We start from the raw sequence: 18,035 nt of genomic DNA, 5'->3' as shown, positions 1-18,035 counted from the left end.
AGATAAAGTGGATTGGGGTTTTATATTCAGGACCAAAATAAAAGTCAAACAAGATCTTATATTAAAGACCGAAGGTAGTATATAATAACTGTGAAAATCTTAATGTGAGCCACTTTTTCCTAGTACCTTTGTTACTAATTGTAAAAGCTTGTTTGACTTTTAATCTGATCATAAATATAAGACTTCAATGCATTTGTCTTTTATATTTGTTCATTTTTTTAAAATAGTTCTTATAGTAGTTGCACATGTTAAAAGTTTCATCAAATGATAATTCTAGCTAATATACATAATTAGTAAGGATATTTTAGGAAAGACAATATCTATTTATAACAAATACCTAACTTAACTATTTTTTTTAATATTTCCAAATTAATCAGTTAGGTCTTATATTAGGAATCAGGGGATAGTATATTCCAACTTGTCTGCAGTTGTTTTCCTCATCAATTGTGCTTTAAGATCAACATAAACAAGCTGCACATCGGTGTGGCTTTAACAGAAGAAAAAAGAGAGCGGTGCAATTCATCTTATCATGCAAGTTTCAATTTGAAGGTAAACAACTCTACTTCTGGTCTTTGCCGTTAAATTTGAGTAGATTAAGAAGTTAGATAAGTTCATCAATTATAATAGATGTAATTTACTCTTCCAAAAATATCCAAAAATAGTCAGTTTATAAGATATCTAAATTAGTTTCAAAAAATGATAAATATGATAAATAAATTAAATAGATCGATGTGTTATATATTTATGATAAATTCAAATCCTAACTAGTTTCTATATTAAAAATTAGAGAGAGTACTATCTCCATACGTATACTTTGTTTTTTTCCTCCCCATTTCAAGGGATATTTCAAGTATAAGTTTTTTAAAGTAAAAATAATGGGTTATGCTTCCTGCCTTCAGTTCAAGAAAAAATAAAAGACACCTGATTCCTTTCAAAAAGGAAAGAGAGAGAGAGAGAAAATTAAATGACACGTTTGTTTGTTTGCTTTTCGTGTTTCATGCATGTTTTGGATGATTTTGATTTGATTTTCTTCTTCTCTTTCTGTTAAACAAAAAAAAAAGATGTTTGTTTCTCTTTCAAAATGTTTCTTGTTTTGGGACCCTTTGATCATCATCTTCAATTCATCTTAATTCTAAACTCTTGTTCCAAGAAAGTAGTCATGATGTGAACCTCATCATTCATAGCAACAGAAAATCAATTAAGTCCATCCCTTTAAGGAGTCAATGTATGATAAATATTCATTCCACCATGTCATATACCTTCTTAGGTCCACCTTCATAACACATATGGGAGATATGAAATTTTCCTTTTGTATAATTTCACAAGATCCTGACCAATTATGATGTTATGGGGTAATATAATTGACCTACCTTTGACAAAAGCTCTTTAATAATTTTCATGAACAAAACCAGGGTGAACTTTATTAAGCCTGCTGCAGGGTGCGTAATTTAGAGAGACATTTATTACATATTTTAATATTATAAATGTTGATAAAATAATGAGGAGTAAATTCTAAATTGATCGATTTTGTACTGAATGAATGAGAACATTTAACATGATTTGCACGGTCTATATTTAATTTCTTTTCATCTGATAAAATAAAAATAATTTTTGATTATTTTTTATTTAAGATTGATTAATTAAAAATTTTAAATCTAGATGGTTATAATGAGTTTGGGAATTATCACCTAAGTTAGTGAAATTGGATGCATTCGTAGAGCCCAAAAAAACCATTAGCAAAGTTGTATTTTGATCTAAAACAAAATAAAGTTATTTGTAAATAATCAAATGCTACTGTGTCACATAATAAATTCCCTTTATTTTGCAAAGAAAGCATAAAAACTATTTAAACTACTCTTCCGAGTTCCGATGCCTCTGCCTCTTCATTTTTCTTCTTGTTCTTCCCTTCCTCTTTATCTTTCTTCTCCTTCTTCTTCTCCTCCTCTTCATCTGGTGGTGTTTCTTCGAATTCTTCATAGAATGGCCTGGGGAGTGGCACTGTAGAAAAACTGGCTTTGATAAGATGCCAGTAGAGCGGGATTTGTGTTGCTCCGTAAAACCAGAGAGGGAACAGAGTAAAACCAACGTACAAGGGGACATACTTAGACCGCTTGTTTAGGGGGCCAATAAGTTCAAAGGTATGCGCAGCGCAGAAAGAAATCAACATGGACACAACTGAGAGAAACAAGGAGCACAAACCCAGGCACAGAGTCAATGGCAGACGTCGACGGTAATTATCGGGCCGATCACTTTGGGAGCTGTGAACGGCGAGAAAGGCGGCGAGGGAAGTGACGGAGGAGCAAAAGGAAACCAGTGCTGTGATAACAAACACGTTAAATTCAATACGATAGCCTACAATGGGCCTGCCGTTGTCTCCGTCATATCCCCCCGGAATCTGGAAGCACGTTGCAAAAGTAACGCCGGAAATAAGCGTCGTCGCCACAATATAATTTCCCGACATTTCCTTTATCCACTTGTAACCTTCTTGCATCAGTTTACGGTGTTCCTCCGCGAACATCATCGCCGGAGTTTTGCCTTTCCGATTTCGCAGTTCATTGAACTCCGGCGGCATCATATTCTTCACATACTGAATGCGTACATACACACACACATTTCAACTGTCAGTGATAGAAATTATTAATGAATTTTAACTGAATTTCATGTTTGAAAACACCTCCATGCATGTAGAGTGTATATTGTTCTAATTACGTGTAATATTATTAAATTTTGACTAAAATATACATATCGTCTTTTAACTTTACAAATTCAATTTGGTCATTTAATTTTGAAAAATATATTTGTAGCCTATTAATCGTAAAATTGCTAATAAAAAAGAAGACAGTAAGATCTTAAATGTCGATAAAACATTCCCAAATATTAACATAATATATTTAATTTCTAAAACAATTATGATTGTTACAAAAAATTATCAGTTAGGCTAATGATTTTAGAATTAAAGGATAAAGTGCATATTTTTTTAAAAATAAGAGACCAAATTAAAACCTTATATAAACTTAAAGCACTAAATTTATATTTTAATTTTAAATTTTTTCATGAATGCATGATTGCACCGTTGATTTATTATTTAGGAGAACAATTCATCAAAATATAGAGTATTGGTAAACTCCAAGAGTTAATTATTAAATTTAATTTCAAGATAAAGTTAATGAAACTTGAAGCTTTGAAAAATGTAAAACTAAAAGGTGCCTAAAGTCATCATACCTGAAACCAGTGAACTTCCCATTGCATGTGAACGGCTGGCATAGGTGCATTCGTATGACGAGAAACCTTTGCGACCAAGTGCAAGGCAGTATTGCCATGGACGTCGGTTGCATGGTGGAGCTTCCGATTCCAGATATGTGGCTTCTTCATGAATTGCATCAATAGGGTGGACTGTCTCTCTTCCACCGCCACCAACATCACCGTCTTCTTCTCATCATTTCATCCTCAATTGCAAATGGCTTTTTGTCCAAGATTGCCCACACCAATTCGATTGCACCATACTTTGTTGCTCTCAACAATGGTGTCCATCCTAATAATGATGATGCTGCATGCACATACATACCTATATCTTACTTATTATCAATTACCCACACGTACACAAAAATAATAAAATTCATTAAATTCATTTTTTTTTTAAATTTACTTTTAGGATCCAAGTACCTTTATGTGAAGGACCTAGCTTTAGTAAGTTCGCCGGATGATCGTGGTCCATCCCCAACAGGTCCCTCTCCATCAAACTATCATAAAAAGCGTCATTGTCTAGCAGTTGTTGCATGATCCGCGAACCAAATACATGTCTCCTTTTCTTCTCTGCCAACCATAGACAGACATGTTAAGTTTTTAAGCAGCTTTTTAATCGTGACTTATGAAATACGAAGTAATTATGTGTTAGGAGTTTTGTTGCGATGACTTACGTGAAACGTGATTAAAAGTGCTAATAATGATTGTAATTACAAACAAGCCCCCTTACTTATCATATGTAAATCCCTTTTAACTGATTTTCATTCATCAAGCGGTGATAGTTTAATTATAATTGAATATGTCTTAAATTGATTAATTTTTTTTCGAGTTTATTCTTATTAAAATTCTCTCCCTGTATGTATAAATCATTATTAACTCTGAATCTTCTTTCTTTTTTTCTTTTCTTCCCAGTGATAATTAAATAAGATTAAGATTGAAAAAATAATTATTAATAAGTAATAACCCTCTAAATGAACTTATGTTTCGAACTAAAAATATTTCTTCCATAGGCAACTTATAATAAGGAGTCGAATATTGGTAAATGAATTATTATTTATTTATGCTTCGAGGCATGCAAGTGCAGGTTCAAACAAAGATCTAATTAAGGATTAAAATTAATAATTAATTACCTATGGTGCTCCTTAAAAAGGAGAATCCGAAAAGAGCTTCATGGGTGGGAAACTGATCAGGCAGTCCGGGATCATCCTCATCTAAAAGATGCCGAGACAAACGCCGGGGCTGGGAACGAATCGGGACGACTTCGGAAATAGCAGTATGATCGTTACGTCAGCAACGTCATTTCAATCAATCCTCTATTCACGTAATAATATTATAATAATGAAACTACTACTGATGATAATAACAATCTCAATGTTAAAATATACATTTATTCTTTAAATTTTATAAAATATTTTAATTTAATCTTTTATCCCTGTTTGGATTGAAAAAAAAGAAAAGAAAAGAAAACTATGAAAGAAAATAGAGAGAGAACTATGTTTTTCCCTATTTAAATGGGAGAGGATTAATGAGAGGAAAGAGAAATTAAAAAGAAAATAAAATGTGAAACCCATTTTATTTTTCTCTCAACTTTTCTCTCTACATATGGAAAGAAAATGGAAAGAAAACTCATTTTTTTTCTTATTTACCCTTGTCTACTTCGCGCGTTCTTTTTTTTTTTTTTTTTTTCCAATTCTGAATATTTGCGCGCGTTATGATTTTAGTCCTGCATTGGTTTATTGGTCATTCTTTTGCTAAGAAACATAGACTTTTTAGAATCATGCTTATGATTCCATGATCATAGTGTTGGGCATTCTCATGGAATCAATTTCTAAGGCTATCATATTTTACTTTAATCCTTTTATTTTTAGCATTTATTAATAATATTAGATAATGTTTAATTTATATATTTATTTTAATTATATTTCATTTTAAAAATTATCACTTTGTAACCTTCAAAAATAATATTTTTCTCTAAAATTATTTGGTTTAAAATACAAAATTATGAAATTATATGTTTATCAAATTATTTGATTATAAATTTTTTGATCATGTTAACATTAATATCATTTTGCTATTCTAATATTGACTTTGATTTTAAATATGATATATTCTTATATATAAGGCTATTTTGATTATTCATGTTTTTACTTATTTTCTTTTCTCTCTATTTTCTCTCATCTATCCAAATAAAAGAGGTGATAATATTTTTTTTTTCCAATTTTCTCTCCTCCCATGTTCTTTCCTCCCCACTTTTCTTTCCATCCAAATGGAGCATTAAATTGAAAAATATATTTTTAGCTTTTTAATTCTAAAATTGTTAGTATTATTAAATGATAATTTTTTTTATATAAATCATGGTTGTTTTAAAAATTAAACTTAATATATTTGTATTTAAGAATATTTTATCGACATCCAAGATCTCAATATTATCATTTTTTATAAACAGTTTTAGGGTTAAAGGACTAAAAAAATACTTTTTAAAGTTAAGTGACTAAACTGAAACCTTATGTATGGCTGAAAGACTAAAAATATATTTTAAATTAATTCCAAATACTATCTCCAGTTGTTAAATAAGAGTTACTCCTTTAGTCCTATTTATAAGTCTCTCCCAGCATGTTTCACACAGACTAAGAAAAACCTTAAACTTCATTAACTCTCATTTAAAATTCAACAACTTTCTAACTTTATCTCTATTTAATATACATTATACCTCATCTAAACAAAGTTAACATAACAATAAATGAAGGGTAAAATTGTACATCTATACAAAAAATTTTCTCAGTGTCATATAAATAGGACCAAAAAATATGTTTCCTCTCTGCCTTATAAATAGGACTAGAGGAGTATATAACTAATTTGGAAAGATTAAAGGAACTAATTAAGCTGGTCAATTTGTAATAAATGTGTGTTAAATTTTTCCTAAATTACCTTCTTTAGTAATGTGCATTGAAATTATTTCTTGGTAAAACCTCTTACAGTCAATAGAGATATTCTAGATAAAATATTATAAATTTAGGAAAAAAAATAAATTAAGACCTTATATTTAGGATAAAATTCAATCCCCTGGTTGAGCACCGGATGCAGTATTGTATGTGACTAGATGGAGTACATCTTTTTGAAAACTTAAGGTTAGGTTTTTAACTGTAATTTTCAGTGTTTGACAAAAGAAAAAAGAGAGCTTATAAATTGAAACATAAGTGCTTTAATTTGTCACATAATTAAATTTAGATCACTTACAGGGGTAGCAAAGCCACTCCCACCAGCTGAGGTGAGTGGCACTCCTGAATGCCGAAGGAATAGAGGCCAGGATGTCCAGAGGTGCCTGCCCTTTTTCATTGATGTTGGAAACCAGGTCGGGGAGGAGATGCATTATTATGGATGATAATTCTGCGTTAATGATCAATTCAATTCAATTATGTTACTATAAAAAGCTAGATAACTAACTAATTTATAAATATTATAAAAATTAGTTGAGTTAGTCATTTATAATAAATATATGTTATTTTTTATAAAATAAATTTATTAGTCATGTACGTTCGCATTACAATAGTAACTCTTTAACACATGCAATCACCATTTTAAAGGCAAATATGAATAAATATTTAGAAAAAATAGATTTGAATTTTATATTTAAGACTCAATTAAATTTCTAACTAACTCTTATATTAAGAATAAAAAATAATATATACTCTAATACCTTTTATCAAGCAAAGGATTTCATTAATTAACTAAGCCGTCATAGAATATAATTTTGAATAAAGTATTATTCCATTCGGTCCTAAACAAACAATACCCCTAGTCCAAAATATATAAGTCCTTTTTAACCATACCATCATTAGTAGAACTATGAAAGAACAATTAACTTGTAACTAAACCCGTCTTCGATAGAAATTTCCCCTCTCCCTTTTACCCATATTAAGGATTTTAAAGAAAGAGAGAAAAACAGGAGGAGTCATATTTAAGCATTAATTAAAGGGATAAAATTAGCAAATAAATATTGATTATTCTCAAAATAATTTATACTATGGATTACTTTTTTTTTTAAAAAAAGTAACTTAATTTTAAAGTGAAAGGAGTAGAAGACCTAATTAACTAATTTTTAAAATAAGTAAAATCACTGACCGAAGTACTTTCGCTGAATGGTTAAGTGAAGTACAGAATCCCCATTGGGCTTCACGTAGGGACTTGTGGCATGCTCAAGTTCTACAAGTTCACTGAGAAGGCGGAAGGCCCAATAGTGACCATGAACAGCAGCCAAGAACACAGGCGTCTCTCCCTCATTGTTACGCGCCAGAGCCTTAATGATCAACATTCAATATCATCATCATCATCAATAAATTTTAAATTTTATATAAAATAAGTGACATCCCAATATATATTATGAAATAATGCAACTTTAAATTTTTTGGCTAATATAATTTTTGGTAACTCAAATTTGTTTTCATTTTAGTTTTGATCTCTCAAATTTCAAATTATAGATTTTAGTTATTCAATAGACAAGATAGTTTAAGTTTTTATTAAATTATAGAAACTAATATTTTAAATAAAAAGAAATTTGAGAGACCTAAATCAAAATAAAAACAAACTTGAAGGATAAAAAATTATATGAACCTAAATTTTTTAATGATTTTTTTAAAAATATCTAAAACTGCACAGTTAATATATTTATATCTATATAAATTATGAAGAATTCAAAACTGCAACATGCACACTAGATATCAGAATGTCACCTACTTTTTGTAAAATCTAATAATGAATAGGAGAAAAAAACATTTCAAAAGTTGAAGCACTAGAGACGGATGCCCCTTTCCCCTCTCTATGCTAGTTACGCTCTGCAACGTTAATAACCAGAGTGAAATATTCTAACCACTATTTTATTTTGCTTTAATTATACATATTTTCTCTCAAATTTAAAAATATATATTTTAGTCCAGACCATTTATATCATCAAAAAATATTTCAAACAAAAGAATCATGAAGCATGCATGTTCGTAATTAAAAACAGAATAATTAAGATTCAATCTCATCATGCAGATGCGCGTGCATCATGTAATCAATAAAAGAGATTAAATTAATTACGGCGCGGGTTGTCTGCTCTGCGGTGGCAAGGGCATCAGGGATGAGAAGACACAAGGAGGGAGAGCCCCTGGAGGCGGCGCAGTGAAGAGGAGTGTTGTCCCACTGGTTCCTGGCTGACAGAATCTCCCGGACGTCTTCTTTACGTCTGGCCATTTCAAGGAGCAGCTCACGGGCGATGGCGGGTGATGCCCCATAAATGATAGCTGCGTGCAGTACAGTGTCAGCCCACTTGTTCATCTTGGCCAGCCACAGCTCTGCACATGGCGATGGAGCGCCCCTTATTGTGCGCAGCACAGCCTCCCAATCTCGCATCTTTACCCCAAGACGCATTTCCCTAATTTCGTCAACTAAGCTCATCCCTCTCCGATGCGTTTAGACGGACGCACAGACACTTTCCAACAAAAACTCCACAAAAGAGATCTATACATAGGCTCCATCTAATACACACACTACTGTTGCTGTTTCTTATGTATCACTCCATTCCTATTTACAACTTATTTATATTTTAAGCTTGTAACTCAAAACAGTACAATTAATTGGCAATTCTTTTTTTTTTTTTTTTACATTGGCCTTTAGTAAAGAAAAGGTATTAACAATATGTTTTAGGGGGAATTGCAGTAAAGTCTCAAAAAGAAACATAAATACTAAAAAATTCTAATGATAGCCGAGCAGCCTGTAATTAGAGCTGGTAACGCGGGCCCAGCCCGCCAGCCCGTCAAAAATGGCGGGCTCGGGTTGGCAAAATGCCAACCCGCCAAGGTGCGGGCTACTCCAGCCCGCACCGTTTTCAGCCCGCTTTTTTTTTTTTTTTTTTTTTAATTTTAGTTTTATATAATTTCTAATATATTATACAACATAATTGGAGGATTTTAACCCCCAAATTTCATATTTACATCTTCTCATCCATGTAATTGCATATGTAATACATACATAAAAGATCTACTTAATTAATTTGGATAAGAAAAATAGTCAAATTAATTATTTAGAAAAAATATGTGTTAGTTTTTTCTAAAATATCTTCTCAAATTATAAATTAATCCTCACATTATTTTATTATAACTCATTACTCAAGTTTAAAACTCCAAGTCCAATTTTAACATTACAAACTAAGCTCAAACTTATACAAATAATATTTTTTTTTAAAAAAAAAAGTTAGGCGGGCCGGCGGGCTCGGGCTGGCAAAATGCCAGCCCGCCAAAGTGCGGGCTACTTCAGCCCGCACCGTTTTTGGCCCGCACCGTTGCGGGCTGGCCCGTATCCGCACCGCCAGCCCGCATTCCCAGCTCTACCTGTAATAATAAGTTCTATAGTAAAAAACGACAACTTCTAATTTGTCATTGAAATTTTTTGGTATTTATTTTCTTTTTTTAACACGTTATAATTATCCTTATGCTTTATATTTCTCTCATATATTTATCTTATCACTCTCTACATTTAGGACAACACCAAAAAAAAAATTCATTAATTACCTTAAAAGTTACTTAGGGTGTGTTTGGATTGACGTTGGGCAAAACTGACTTCTAGTTTAACAGACTTTTGTAACTGAAGTTAGAATAAAAGTTAATTAGTGTAATGTGATTTATATTTGGATACATGCTTATAAAAAGTCAGTTGAAAAAGTTAAAAGTTGTTTAGATGATTAAATAGAAAAGTGAGTTTAGTTGTAAAATGACTGAAAAGTACATTGACTTTATTGAATAGTAGTGTTTGATATTTTATATTTTTAATATGATAATAGCTAAAAAAATAAAAAATTATTATGATAAAATAAAAATAGTTTATTTGTGAAATTATAAAATAAAAATATTTGTCACCGAGAAAAATTTGAAAGCACATTATAGATAATTAATTAAATATATATAATGGATAAACATGAATATAAATTAAAATTTATTTAGTCTGAATAAAAGCTCATTATACTAATGAAAGAGATGAGACAGAGAGAAAAATATAAGGATAAATCTGGGTTGGTATATTTTTAATGCTCATTTTTAACGATTACCATTTGAAATTACAATTTGAAATGAAAAAAGTCAGATTTTTTTCCGTTGAGTCCAATTAAAATTAAAAGCTAGAAGTTGGTTGAGCTAAAAGCCTAGCCAAACAACCATTTATGTCCAAATAAATTACTAACTTCAGTTTCACACTTTTCTATAAACTTTTATCGTTGCAAACTGTAATCCAAACATTCTCTATGTGTGTGTCTGCTCCCTTTCTACACATCTGGCCAAATCATCTTTTTCTTGGGGAGTGTTTGGCAAAACCAAAACCTAAGTTTTAGAATCACTTTTCCGCAAAACGAGGTAACCTCCTCCACATATTTACTTCGTAATCCGTAAAAGCACTTCTGAAACTGTGGTTTGGTTTCTATCCAAACACTCCCTTGGTGTAAGACAAAATAAAGCAAACAAGAACGTTAAAGGACCCAGCTCCCCGTCAGTTATATGCTGAACCTTATTGATTAGCTATCTCATTACTCATTCCGTTTCTTTATGAGAAATAATTATTAAAATCATACTATTCAAAATATTAGTTAAATTTAATTAAAAACAGCAAATACGTAAGTAATTTTCCCCCTTACTTATGAAAAGAGTAAATGAGAGATAATGAGTGAATATTTAATATAAATAAGAATAATTTATTGCAAATGAATAATAAGTGAAGAGTGTGTGTATATATTTAATGATGATAAAATGAAAAGATTAATTTAAAATTTTGGCCAAAAAATTTATTACTTTTAAACCACGACGAGAGAGATTGTTGCTTTGAAAGAAAAAAAATTAGAGGAAGTATTACTTGACAGTATTATACGGGCATTTGTAAAACCATAGCCGGTTAAATCTGATTGAGTCCAAGAGGTTGGGTCCTAATTTAGGAGTGTTTACGGGATGGGACCGAGACAGGTCCATCTCGGTGAATAAAGATGGAATAAGATTTTTGTCTCGTGTCCGTCCTGATAGGACGTCCCATTTTCCCTTTTTATTCAAAAAAAGATTATATGAATTTTTTTATGTTATAATATTTATTTTTTATTGGGCTTCTAAAGATAGAAACATTATAAAAAAAATATTATATAGAAAGCTTAATTATATAGTATAAAAAATGTGTAAAAACAATACCGTAAAAAAAAATATCGTAAAAGAAATACTATATAATAGCTTTATGAATTATTTTATTAAGGAATGAGATTTTGTTGAGATCATACTACAACTTAAGAGCTAAAAATCACTATAAAAATAATAATAATTATTAATAAATAATTTTAAAAAAAATATCCCAGGATGGGACAGGATAGGACGACCCCATCCCGTGTCCCATCCCGTCCCGTTGTTGTCCTATTCCGAAATTTTTTTAGTCCCGTCCCGTCCCAAATTCATTGGGATCGAGACCGGGACAAGATGACCGTGACGAAACAAATTGAACAACCCTAGATCCTACTGTCCAAAAAGAAAGAAGAGGGTCCGGCAAATTAAAGAAACAAAAATTAAAATGTTGACCTTCCACATGAAATATTACTCAAGCCATATTATATTATTTATATATATCTTAAATAATAATAGGAGTCAACTCAGTTTGTAATTTTACATAAGACACGTATTCTCAACCACAAATTAACGAGAGAATTAAGACGGCAAAATAATGGAAAAATAACAAAACAATATCTATTGAATTTCAAAGAGATAAATAAGTTATGCTAACCACTTTTGTAATAGTTTTGACAAGTTAAAATTTATCAAAATTACCTATTTATTATTTTGAAATTCAACAAGTATTTTTTTTATCATTTTTCCTGAAAATTTGTGATATGATTAAATGAAAATAAAGTGTGTGTGCATAATACATGCCATATTATTATTATACTTTGATCAAATGATCAATTATATTAAAATAAAAAGATAATTACATAAAATTTGGTGATATTTCCTGATCTTCTATTCTGATGGCCAATGTACAATTGCAAATGAAAATATGTATTAGAAATATATAACCTTTATATATTATTTATAAACTTTCGTGAATATATGAGGGAATTGAAAGCCAAAGGAAAGCCGAATTAGCTAATTTTTATTTGAATTTTAATTGTGCCATTTTGATTAACAGAAATTCCAAACGAATCAGATGCTTCCTACTTTTATTTTTGACTGTCTCACTTGCTTGGAATGCAATCCATCCATGTTCTTCACTTTTATCGCGTCATCCATTGAAGACAAGTCAACAAGTGGGCAAAAGTAATTCCTCTTAAAAAAAAAAAAAAAAACAGAGAAAGGGGAAGACAATTAGTTTCTTCTTTTTGGATCATCATCCCTTCATTTCTCCTTTCGTGTTTCACGTTTCGGATTTGATTTCCTTCTCTCTTTTTTGATTTCACGGACAGATTTATCTGTAAATTATATAAAACTTATTAAATAATTGACCTGAATGGAACAAGGTCCCATTTAATTAAATTAGTATTTTTTAAAAAAATTTTTTTACCCTTATTAAAAAAAGGTATTAACAATATGTTTTAGGTAGAATTATAAAGTCTCAAGGAAGAAATATAATTGCTAAAAAATTCTAATGACAATTGAACAGCTTGTAATTATAAGTTCCATAGCAGAGAATAATAATTTGTAACTTGTTATTAAAATTTTTTGGTATTTATTTTCTTTTCTTGAAATCTCATTATAATTATTTCTTTGTTTTATATTTCTCTCGTATATTTATCTTATTTCTTTATACATTTATAAAGTTGATTGGAATAAAATTTAAAAAAATATTAATTACCCTACAAATTACTTATATTTATAAAATAATTTTTTTTCTACAAATGACTTATAAATAGTAATAGAATAATGCTTTTATATATATACATATATATATATATATATATATATATAGACAGACAGACACACATATATCTTCCTTGTTTCTTGTTGCTCCATAAACAACCCTGCCCCCTTTCTACGCTTCTGGCCAAATTATTCTTTTCTTGACGTGAGACAAAATAAAGCAAACGGGGGCGTTAAAGGACCTAACCACCTACCAGTTATATGCTGGGCTTTTATTGATTACTTATCTCATTACTCATTCCGCTTCCTTTTATAACATAATTATGAAAATCATATGATTCATAATATTGATTAAATTTAATTAAAAACAATAAATATGCAAGCCATATACAGTAATTTCGCCCTTACTTATGAAGAGAGTAAAGGAGATCAGAGATACTCATGAGTTAATATTTAATATAAAGAGATAATAAGCATAAATAAGAGTAATTTATCACAGAGAGATAATAAGTAAAGTGTATATATATTTAATGAGGATAAAATGAAAAGATTGATTTAAAATTTCAGACAAAAAATTTATTACTTAAAAATCATCATAAGAGAGATTCTTTCTTATTAAAAAAAAATTAGAGGAAGTATTACTTGACATCGTAAGTGAATTTGTGAAATCATATTGTCCAAAGAGAAAGAAGAGGGTCCGGCGAATTAAAGAAACAAAAATTAAAATAATAGGACTCGACTCGGCTTGTAATTTTACACAAGACACGTACGTTCAACTATAAATTAGCGAGAGAATCAAGACGATAAAATAACGGGAAAATAACAAAAAATTATATATTAAATTTCAAAAAGATAAATAGTTTTGCTGACTGCTTTTGTAATGATTTTGAATGCTATTGTAATGATTTTGATAAGTTAAAATCTATCAAAATCACTTATTTATCATTTTGAAATTTAATAAGTACTTATTTTAATCATTGTTCCTGAAATAATTCTTCACACAATGTTCATTGCAAATCTTATAATATTATGATCGCATAGAAATTACTCCTTTCGATCCTTAATATAAGAGTTCGTTTGACTTTTATTTTAGTCCTAAATATAAAATCCCAATTCACTTTGTTTATTATATTTATCCATCTTTTCCTAAAGTAATCCTTATAATAATAATAGTTGTAGCCAATATACTTGATTAGCAAAAATATTTTTAAAAAGACAGTATCTATTTATTACAAATAACTAACTTAACTAGTTTTCTTAATTTAATCAAATTAATCAACTAGTTTTTTTTATTAAGGACTAGAGGTACTATTACCTCCGGTCTTTAATATAAGAGCTAATTTGATTTTTAATTTGGCCTTGAATATAAGACTTTAATCCACTTTATCTCTTATATTTATCTATTTTTTTCAAGGTGATCTTTATAGTAGTTGCTCATATTAAATGTTTCATCAAATGGTAGTTCTAGCTAATATACATGACTAGTAAGGGTATTTTAAAAAAGAAAATACTTATTTATTACAAATAACTAGCTTAACAAAATTTCTTAATTTATTCAAATTAATTAACTAGCTTTTATATTAAGTATCAGGATAGTATTATAACACTCACATGAGGGATCATTGGCTGTACATTAGAGGAGTACATTAGAGGAGTCCCAGACTAAATATGCACATATCCTTTCTAGTTCGAATATATACATACATGCATGATCAGCATAAACATTACTCCTCTGGTCCTTAATATAAGACTTATTTAACTAATTTAATTATATTAAGGAAGTTAGGTAAATTAGTTAATTATAAAAAATATGACGTGCTTTTTTTAAAACATCATAATCATCTTTCCTAATATCCTCCTTCCCTCACTTACTTGATTATGATTGAAGGAGTATCCCTAAGGATAATTTAGAAAAAAATTGATAAATATGATAAATATGTCTTATATTTAGAATCGAAATTAATTTAACAACTAGGTTCTATATTAAGGACCGGAAGAGGATATTCGATTAAGCATGAAACTTTTAAGATAAATATATTAAAAAATTTGTGATATGATTAAATGAAAATAAAGTGTGTGTGCATAATACATACCATATTATCAGCATGCTTTGATTGAGGATCAATTGTATTAGTAAAAACATAATTACATAAAGTTTGGTGATATTTCCTGATCTTCTATTCAAATGGTCAATGTACAGTTACATATGAAAATATGTATTAGAAATATATAATCCTTATATACTCTTTCAGTCCTAAATATAAGATCTTTTTTATAGTATAATTTACATTATAAAAAGGGTTCATATTTAGGGTCGGAGGAGTATTATTTATAAACTTTCGTGTACATATGAGGCAAAGCCAGAGGACAGCAGAATTAACTAATTTGTATTTGAATTTTAATTGTGCCATTTAGATTAACAAAAATTCCAAGCGAACTAATTCAAATGCACAGATGCTTCCTACTTTTCTTTTTGTCTGTGACTTGCTTGGAATTTGATCCATCCCTATTCTTCATTTATATCGTATCATCCATTGAAGACAAGCCAACAAGTGGGCAAAAAATAATCCCTTTAAAAAAAACAGAGAAAGGGAAAGACAATTAGTTTCTTCATTTTGAATCATCATCCCTTCATTTACTCTTTCGTGTTTCACGTTTCGGATTTTATTTTCTTCTTTTTTATTTTTTGAATTTCACAGATAGATTTATCTATAAATTATATAAAATGTATTAAATAATTAACTTAAATGGAACAAGATCCCATTTAATAAAATATTACCTCCGGTCTTTAATATAAGAGCTCGTTTGACTTTTATTTTGGTTCTAAATATAAGAACTCAATCCACTTTGTCTATTATATTTATTTATTTTTTTAAAGTAGTCCTTGTAATAATGTTAATTCTAACCAATACACCTGATTAACAAGAAATACTTTAAAAATAACAACATTTATTTATTATAAATAACTAATCTAACTATTTTTTTTTAATCTATTCAAATTAGTCAATTAGCTTTTAAGACAAAAGGTAGTGTGTCGGATCTACTTGTTTATAGCAAATAACACAACAAATCTAGCCAGGGCAAGTTTACTCATACTGTCAATTCCAATTTAAGAAAGTTTTTGACTTCATGAACTAAATAATTTTAGTTAACTCCGCTAATAATATTTATCACCCGTAAAAAGTTACACTAGCTCCCTCTCCCTAGTATAAGAGCATTGATGGTTTAATTTGGTCTTAAATATAAGATCTTAATCCACCTAATCTCTCATATTTATTATTTTATTTTTTCTAAACTAATTTAATTAACTTATAAGATGATATATAATGTACTAGTATATATGCATATTTTAGTAAGATCATGTCAAATTTGTTATAGTTAATTCATTTATTTAATTTTCTTAATTAATTTTTTCAAATTAGTTAAATAGTTCTCATATTAATAATATGGAAGAGTATAATACATGCTATACGTAGAATGATACTTTGGAAAAAGTAGAAAGCATAGACGTGTAATTAACTCGTGTTTTATTCCAATTTTCTGAGTTTGCCACTTTGCGTGGTCGCGGGGCACAATATATATATATATATATATATATATTTATATCTTTGCACTTATGTAGTGTATATATGTAGGGATGATGGGGGGGGGGGAAGAAAGAGAGAAATCAGTACGTATTTCTTGTATTTGAGGGATATATGTACGGTATGCCATGATGAATAAATAATGTGAATACGACTATAAAATAATAATTGTTAATCTCTTAAATAGGCCTCCTCTCATATATGATATCCAGCTTTTAATATAAGAGCTAGCCTGGTTTTCAATTTGGTCCTAAATATAATATCTCAATCCATTTTGTCTCCGATATTTATTTATTTTGTCATCAAGTAATCCTTATAGTAGTTGTATATGTTAAGAATTTACTATCAATTTGTAATTCAAACACACATTATTAATAAAAGTATTTTTAAAAAAATAATATTTATTATTACAAATAACTAACTTAACTAACTTTTTTAATCTCCCTAAATTAGGCAACTAGATCTTATGTTAAGGACATGAGATAATATTTAAATTTTATTCGCTACAAAAATTTCTTAATAAAACAAATTATCATGTAAACCATAGAAGGTTTTTGTTTCTTATTCTGCCCATAGACATTCCAATTTCATTGAAACCACAAATAGCAAAAACACTAGGAGTCTATTTGGCTCACCATGTTTGAAAGATTTGTGGTGTTTGAGTTGGCGATGGAACAATCTGACTTTTATATAAAAAGCTACAATAACTTATACGTAAAAATTAGCTACTTATGACTAATGACTTATGATTTTAAAAACATGGAGAGAAAAAAAGTTAAGAAATTTACTATTTCTTCTGGTTCTTATTATAAGCTTCAGATAACTAATGACAGATAACGAAAAATTAGTTAAAATTAGTTGAAAGTAATAAATAAGTTAGAAATATACTTTTGTTTTCAAATATGTCCCTTATAATAAATGATAAAATATATATATATGAGATCAACATGAGCTTATAAATAATTTAAAATTATTATATTATGTAAATTGATAATTTTTTTATTTTTCATTATTTAATAAAAGTCTTACTCATTTTGGTATTTTTACAAATTAAAATCACTTATTCAATCATAATCCAAATAACTTACTTTTACAAATTAACTTTTATAAAATCCAATGCAAACACAATTGACATTACTCAATTTAATTGTTATCCAATCTAACTTTTTTAAAAGTTAAATTGACAACAAGCTACTTTTCTAATTGTTAATCCAAACGGATCCTAAACAGACTTGTGTGCAAAAGGCAAACCCAATGCCATTGGACTCCCTCCCTACACACATACACACACAAACGAAAAGAAAACGACCAATAAGCATCCCCGATCATTAAACTGCATATGTATGATTTCTTTTCCTGT

At 29.2% G+C, this 18,035-nt stretch overlaps 2 protein-coding genes across 2 annotated transcripts; both read right to left on the bottom strand.

The window, feature by feature from the left end:
• Positions 1-396: 396 nt before the first annotated feature.
• LOC114737276 (uncharacterized) lies at positions 397-3,420 on the bottom strand. Its single transcript, XM_028925186.1, has 3 exons — positions 3,223-3,420; positions 2,091-2,587; positions 397-487 (listed from the first exon to the last, which is right to left on the bottom strand). Exons 1-3 carry the CDS (start codon positions 3,418-3,420, stop codon positions 397-399), a joined length of 786 nt encoding a protein of 261 aa, XP_028781019.1.
• On the bottom strand, positions 3,420-8,652 carry LOC114737275 (uncharacterized). The gene is made up of 6 exons (XM_028925185.1): positions 8,323-8,652; positions 7,366-7,540; positions 6,481-6,630; positions 4,374-4,502; positions 3,664-3,813; positions 3,420-3,547 (listed from the first exon to the last, which is right to left on the bottom strand). Exons 1-6 carry the CDS (start codon positions 8,650-8,652, stop codon positions 3,420-3,422), a joined length of 1,062 nt encoding a protein of 353 aa, XP_028781018.1.
• Between the last annotated feature and the right edge of the window lie 9,383 nt (positions 8,653-18,035).

This window comes from Neltuma alba, unplaced genomic scaffold, assembly GCF_004799145.2.
Source record: "Neltuma alba isolate B1F8T4 unplaced genomic scaffold, ASM479914v2 tig00013420_pilon, whole genome shotgun sequence".
Lineage (NCBI taxonomy): Eukaryota > Viridiplantae > Streptophyta > Magnoliopsida > Fabales > Fabaceae > Neltuma > Neltuma alba.
The sequence above is the reverse complement of the archived record's forward strand: the minus strand, read 5'-3'. Positions and strand labels throughout refer to the sequence as shown.